Genomic DNA, 7,816 nt, shown 5'->3' with positions numbered 1-7,816 from the left:
CTCAGAGTAGACTGTTAGGGTAGGTTTAGGGTTAGTAGAATAAGTTGACAAAGAAAGTGTTAGAAGATATTAAGCAGACAGTCTACTAACACTCTACTAACTGCTAGTTGACATGTAGTTGCAAAGTTACTTACTGTTAATAGAATGTCTAAAGTGGACTATCGAAATAAAGTGTTACCAACAAATATGATAGGTAACAGGAAAACAATGACAAACAGTTCAGGTTCAGGTTCAGGTTCACTTTATTTGTACCCATAGGTAGACTAGGTTTGCAGTGTTATGAGTTCTCACAGCTTTCACATTTTACAGACACCACAAACATTAACCAACATATATGATAAAAGTGCTTTAAGGTTCCCAGCATCACTAAAAAACCGCCTAAACTAAAAACAACAAATTACCAAAAAAACTAATAAATAAATAAATAACAATGTTCCTAAGACCTATCCTTATTCAACTGAGTGATAGCTGCTGGCACAAAGCTGTTTTTATACCGCTTAGTTCTACAATACGGAAATACAAATCTACGTCTAGATGGCAGAAGTTTAAATTCATTCTTCAAAGGATGAGAGTCATCATTTAAAATTGAGTTAGTCATCCGCTGTAACTGTCTGGTATACAGGGATGCTGGACTAAGCTGTGACTCCCCAATCAGCTTACTAGACCATCTAACAATTTGACTCAGTGAATTCTTGTTCTTTACAGACAAGTTTCCAAACCAAGACACCAGAGAAAATGTTAAGAGTGATTCAATAAAAGCACGATAAAATAACATCATCATGGTCCTGTCAATGTGAAAATGGGCCAGTTTCCTTAAACAAAACAGACACCAGTGCCCCTTTTTACACACTGCTTCACAATTTGCTTCAAAGTTCAACTTAGAGTCAATAATAGTCCCAAGGTATTTGTAAGATTGCACAGATTCTATTTTCTGACTTTTAATAGATGTAACTTCATGTGGGTGGGCTTGTTTCCTAAAATCAATAATCATATCTTTTGTCTTAGATAAGTTTAATTGGAGGTAGGACTCCTCACACCACTTTATAAAGTCATCAATAATCGGGCCATGGCTGGTCTCATTGCCCTGAAGCTCACTAACAATAACAGTGTCATCTGCATACTTTAAAATAGTCCTGTTTTCCCACTTACTCTGACACATATTTGTGTAGAGAATAAATAATAGAGGTGAAAGCACACATCCTTGTGGGGAGCCCGTAGAGGAACAAACTTCGTCAGACAGGGTTCCATTCACCCTTACTCTCTGTGTCCTATTAGTTAAAAAATCAAGAATCCAGCCCACAATATTGTTACTCAATGTAAACTGTTCTAAAAGCCTATTAATTAGAACATGGGGTTGGATTGTGTTAAAAGCAGATGAAAAATCAACAAATAAAAGTCTAGCATGAGACCCATTACCCTCCAAGTGTTTAGCAAGTAAGTTCAACAACGTAACTGTAGCGTCCTCTACTCCTCTATGTGGCCTATAAGCAAATTGCATAGGGTCAAGTGTATATTCAGTTTTCTTTAGAATTTCTTCCCTTACCAGTTTTTCAAGGGTTTTAATTAAAATTGATGTAAGAGCAACTGGTCTAAAATCATTAAGGGTATTGGGACTACTGGACTTGGGAACCGGGACTACCACAGCATCTTTCCACACCTTAGGTACATGCTGTACCTGCAAAGACTTATTAAAAATATAGGTAAAAACAGGACTCAACTCTTTTACACAGGCTTTAAGCAAACGTCCACAGATATTATCAGGCCCACAGCTTTTGTTTACCCGTATTGAAAGGAAAGCCTTTTCAACATCATTTTGATCTATATCAAAGTGCTGATTATCCTTAAGTTTATCACTCAGTTCCTGAGTTACATTACTAAAATCAGAAATATCAAAACGATTATAAAAACAATTAAGTGCATTGGCAAAATCAGCATCTGAATTAAACCCTTCCAGTGTAACCTGGCTGCTATTCTGTATATTCTGAAGGCCTGTTATAGTTTTCAAACTAGCCCAGGCTGAGCCAAGGTTATTTGCGGCCATTTTATTCTCCAATTCAGATTTGTAAGTCTGTTTTGCTTTTTGAATTTCTATTTTTAGTTCCTTAGTGGCTATATGCAGATCAGAGGGTACTCCCTGTTTAAAAGCCAGTTTCTTTTTCTGTATGCTGGACTTAACAGATTTGGTCACCCATGGTTTGTTATTAGGGTAAACCTTAACACGCTTACAGGGAATAATCATATCTCTACAGAAAGCAACATATGAGCATGTTACATCAGCAAGATGATCCAAATCATCACCACAGGATTGTATAAACATTTTCCAGTCTGTACAGTCATAGCATTCCTGCAGGCAGAACACTGATTCTGCATCCCAGACTTTAATGTCCTTTATCTGCACCTTCTCTCTTCCTCCTGTCTACCAAATATTCCATTTTAAAGGTTTAACAAAGCCTCCTAAGTACCCCCTAACGTACATACACATACAGACCAAGGTGGGAATCACTGGTGAAGCGCAGTGTTTTGCAGTGAGCATTTAAATCTTACCTGATGGGCCAGGATGTAGATGTTATGGCCAACATCTTTAGGTCTGGTCTGATCTAATGTCTCTTGATCAATCTCACTCTCTTCTCCTTGAACGTAAGCCTCCTTGATCACGTCAATCTATAGATGTGACACCAGATCATCACTTTAATTATGGCAAAGAACAGGCATGTTTTGGCTGATAAGAGATGATGTAAACTATATTCATTAACTATATACACAAAACAGCAGTACTATTGCATAATATTAGCTCACCAGTTCATTGGGTCTCATCTTGTACAGGATCTTCTCTGCATTCTCACTATCATGACGACTTTCCATGATGGCCAGAAGTAGTTCAGATGCATTGTTCTGATTTTTCATGGTAAAGACAAGAGCATTTTTAAAATTAAATTACTGTGAAGTAAAGAATATTCGCATATTTTCCTCCTGGAGATAAATGTGCATATGCTTTTACATGCCAAATCAAAAATTTGCAATGCTTCAGAACATTCTGTTATCTGTAAAATTGCATTATACATCAATTGCTTTCTTATTCAAACTACGTGAGTAAATGCAACAAACAAGTACCTTCAGCTCCAGCACAAGGTCAAGTCGGTTCTTCCCCAGCGGATCAATTGGATTCACAATGAGAGCGATGATGATGTCAATGCCGTTTGACTCATGCCTGGCTATGCATGACTGCGTAGGAGGAAATACACAATCTATGATCCCAAACAAAGTCTTAGATATATAGAAAAGACTTCTTTTTGCATAACCATTAATAAAGCTAGAAATATGTTCAGTTATGATACCAAATACACAATTTTTCCATGTGGAAACAGATTTGTTCCCTTTTTCCAATGAGCATGATGTTTCAATACCTGGTTTCCATGGCCTGGTTATAAATTATTATTATATATTATTATAGTATTTTTTAATATTTTGAACAGCTTTTATTTTTATATTTTCAGTTTTCATTTTAAGTTTTAGCAATTATTTATCTGCTTTTGTCATTTTTATCTTTTTTTAATATTTATATTTGTTTTAGTTTTAGTAATTTTAGTACTTCAATTTAAACTTATTTTATTCCAGTTAGTTGCCAGAGCAACTTTTCTCATTTTTATTTTAATTTATTTGTACGTTTTTCATGAAATATTTATATTTTATTTAACTTTTATTTCTACAATTTTCAATAGTCTCAGACAAAATAACAGCACTGTATGGCATTAAACTAAGAGATTAAAATGACTTATTATTACATAATCATTAATAATAAGTATGAACTAATGATGAGTTAAAACATATACTAATCAAAAACTAACATTAACTATGACATAATATGAATTTATGTGAGAATAATGACCACCTTGACTACATGTTTGTAAGTTATTGTATTAATTAACACTTTGGGGAAAGTTTTCACACATTAATTCATATGACTCATGTCACAGTTAAGGTTCTTGATTAGTACATGCCTTAATTCATCATTACCTCATACTTAAATCAGGTATTAGTACATATTATTCATGTACTGTTACTGTAAAGTGTTACCCTTGGATTCGGTTTTCCATGTGGAATAAGATTTGTCCCCATTTTCCAAAAAGGATGCCGTTTCAATACCTGGTTTTCGTGGCAAGGACCCTGGCAGTACTCTGTGATGGTCTCTAGTGTCTGTTTGACCAGGTCCACATTCCTCTCATTAATGTAGAGCCCCAGCAGCCCCAGTCCTCCTGTCGTACTGCCACAGATACAGTCAAGAAACTGCAGCGTCTCACACACCAGGTTATAATTGGTTTTGTTGTTCTGATCTCGCAGAAAGTTCTGTATACAAAAGAACAAAAAGATTTGGACTAACAACACAAGTCAAGTCCTGAGTGGCAGTAAATGGTATCTCTATTCAGACAGACTCGTCCATACTAGGTCGCTTGAGATTTTGATCTGCACAGCAAAAAAGTTTTACTTTTCAAACATCAAGGTGCTTTTTCTTCTCACAATGGAAACACACTTATTTAAAGCTCTCTGATTTGCTGACACGGTGAAGGCAGCTTCACTGGATTTGACTTCTAAGCACACCATGTACCAATTCACATTGCGGTGTTTAACACAAGCAATACACTAAAACGATTAATAGCCAAAACAAACTACAGCTGAACAAAACCAGACCAATAAAAATTATTTGCATCACCTGCAAGTCCCTGTTATGATTCTCACAGAGCAGTTGAAGGAAACGTAAGATGGGTTTCATGATGGTGATGGCCTGGCTCATCTGGGTCTCCTCCACCACCTCCTCCATCCCATCCACTCCCGATCCCATCGGCTCCATCTCGGGGTCCATGTCCCGGCGAAAGGTGCTGTAGGCTTTGGAGGTGACCGAGGAGGCGTCTTTAAGCTGACCCCGAATGTCTTCTCTGAGGTGCAAGGAGTCTCGAACTTCATAAGACACGAGAGATTTGAGATTACTAAACTGTTATTTATAGTTCTTACTGGATCAGTGTTATTTTATTATTTACATATTTTTATAGTATTTATAAAAAAAATTTAATTAGCTTTTATATTATCAGTTTTCATTTTAACTGTAGTATTTTTATGTGCTTTTTATATTTATTATCTTTCTATTTAGCTTTAATGCATTTTTTCAGTTTTAGTTTTAGTAATTTTAGTACTTCAGTATGAGATGTAAACGAATATTTATGAACATTTGCAGTACATTATTTAAAATTCAACTGAAATTCTTGTTGAAGTTGTTATTCATACTAGTTACTGTTTGCACTGCTGACAAAATACATTTAGGTACAGTAATATCACACAATTAAGAGCTGTGATTCGGTCATAAGCATAATATTGATATTGTTTTCATACAATAACATGAGGTTAATATTTAAACTTTAGACAATATTGAAATTATGTCAACAGTTTCAAACAAAGCCACAGGAGAATTATTGGTTGCAGGTCTCCAATCAACACACATTAATACCGTTTCTGAATGAATCAGTGTAATTGATCGAGTTGGTTTGTTAAATGATTTTTCCCAAAGAAAAACTGCAGTGCTTTACAAATATAGGACAGGATGAGCTAAATAAACTTATCACTGCATCTAAATCAACAACATGCCTATTAGATCCTGTACCCACTAAATTACTATCTGCTCATTGTGCTCCTTCTTGCAAAAAAATTATCTCTATGAAGAATTTCATTTAAATTTAATTTAAATTACAAATGACTTTCTTCTTGCGTCAGACCAAGACTTTATTTCATTGCTAGTTTTACTTGATCTTAGTGCTGCATTCGACACTATAGATCATGACATACTCATAGATCGATTACAAAACTATACAGGTATTCAATGGCAGGCTTTAAGATGGTTTAGATCCTACCTGTCCGATCGCAACCACTTTGTTTACTTAAATGGGGAGTCATCTCAATTATCACCAGCAAAATATGGAGTGCCACAAGGATCTGTCCTAGGTCCTCTGCTATTTTCAATATACATGTTGCCCCATGGTAATATTATTAGAAAATACGGGATTAGCTTCCACTGTTATGCAGATGATACTCAACTATATATCTCAACAAGACCAGATGAAACTTCTAAATAATATAAGCTAACAGAATGTGTTAAAAATTTAAAAGATTGGATGACCAAAAATTTTCTCCTATTAAACTCGGATAAGACAGAGATATTACTTATTGGACCAAAAAACAGTACACAGAATCTCTGGGATTACAATTTGCAACTAGACGGATGTACAGTTACTTCCTCTACAGTCAAAAATCTGGGTGTTATATTAGATAGCAACTTGTCTTTTGAAAATCATATTTCCCATGTTACAAAAACAGCATTCTTCCATCTTAGAAACATTGCCAAACTACGAAATATGTTACCTGTTTCTGATGCAGAAAAGCTAGTTCATGCATTCATGACCTCTAGACTGGACTATTGTAATGCACTGCTAGGTGGTTGTCCTGCATCCTCAATAAACAAGCTACAGGTAGTCCAAAATGCAGCGGCTAGAGTCCTTACCAGGTCAAGAAAATATGATCATATTACCCCAATTTTACAGTCTCTGCACTGGCTACCTATTAAGTTCCGTATCAGTTACAAAATAGTATTACTTGCCTATAAGGCCCTTAATGGGTTAGCTCCTGCGTACCTAACTAGTCTTCTACCACGCTACAATCCATCACGCTCCCTAAGGTCGCAAAACTCTGGACTTTTGGTAGTACCTAGGATAGCAAAGTCCACTAAAGGAGGTAGAGCTTTTTCGCATTTGGCTCCCAAACTCTGGAATAGCCTTCCTGATAATGTTCGGGGTTCAGACACACTCTCTCTGTTTAAATCTAGATTAAAGACACATCTCTTTGGCCAAGCATTCAAATAATGCATATCATAATCTTGTACTGCAGTTATATCTGATCAAATGCACATTATTATTCTTTAGCTTGGGTTAAACAAATCAATTTTGCTTGGTTGGAACAGCAGCTACGCTAATTATGTCCCTATTTGTTTCTCTGTTTTTGCCACAGGATTGACATCCCGTGGTAACTAGGATTTACACAAGCTTCAGTCTGGATCCAGAACACCTGAGAAGAGATGATGCCAACCCCTCAGAGGACCTCAGATGATGCCAACCCTGAAACAACCCACCAGATCCAGTCTGTATCCAGATCAGATGGTCACTGCAGTCACCCGGATCCAGTACGTATTCAGACCAGATGGTGGATCAGCACCTAGAGAGGACCTCTACAGCCCTGAAAGACAGCGGAGACCAGGACAACTAGATGAGCCCCAGATACAGATGTTATTCCCCTGTAAAGACCTTGTCTCAGACGACCACCGGGACAAGACCACAGGAACCAGATGAGTCTTCTGCACAATGTGACTTTGCTGCAGCCTGAAATTGAACTGCTGGTTTGGTCTGGCCAGAGGAGAACTGGCCCCCCGACTGAGCCTGGTTTCTCCCAAGGTTTTTTCTCCATTCTGTCACCGATGGAGTTTTGGTTCCTTGCCGCTGTCGCCTCTGGCTTGCTTAGTTGGGGACACTTCATTTCCAGCGATATTGTTGACTTGATTGCAAATGATTGCAAAGATACTATTTAAACTGAACTGAGCTGAATGAAGACATCACTGAATTCAATGATGAACTGTCTTTAACTGGAAAATTAGTGTTTACTATTGTCATTTTGCATTATTGACACACTATTTTCCTAATTAATGCTGTTCAGTTGCTTTGACACAATCTGTATTGTTAAAAGCGCTATATAAATAAAGGTGACTTGACTTGACTTGACCATG

At 36.7% G+C, this 7,816-nt stretch overlaps 1 protein-coding gene across 1 annotated transcript in view; it reads right to left on the bottom strand.

Moving 5' to 3' along the window:
* LOC107730567 (inositol 1,4,5-trisphosphate receptor type 2) overlaps window positions 1-7,816 on the bottom strand; it is a 98,104-nt gene that overhangs the window by 28,596 nt on the left and 61,692 nt on the right. Inside the window, exons 45-49 of the mRNA XM_016541426.1 lie at window positions 4,709-4,953; window positions 4,144-4,344; window positions 3,112-3,222; window positions 2,797-2,892; window positions 2,545-2,661 (exon numbers count right to left, since the gene is read on the bottom strand). Of these exons, the coding sequence (XP_016396912.1) occupies window positions 2,545-2,661; window positions 2,797-2,892; window positions 3,112-3,222; window positions 4,144-4,344; window positions 4,709-4,953 (770 nt within the window). The remainder of the gene's footprint in view (window positions 1-2,544; window positions 2,662-2,796; window positions 2,893-3,111; window positions 3,223-4,143; window positions 4,345-4,708; window positions 4,954-7,816) is intronic.

The sequence above is a fragment of the Sinocyclocheilus rhinocerous genome, unplaced genomic scaffold (assembly GCF_001515625.1).
Source record: "Sinocyclocheilus rhinocerous isolate Xijiao unplaced genomic scaffold, SAMN03320098_v1.1 scaffold13, whole genome shotgun sequence".
NCBI lineage: Eukaryota > Metazoa > Chordata > Actinopteri > Cypriniformes > Cyprinidae > Sinocyclocheilus > Sinocyclocheilus rhinocerous.
This window is presented reverse-complemented; position numbering and strand designations above follow the sequence as displayed.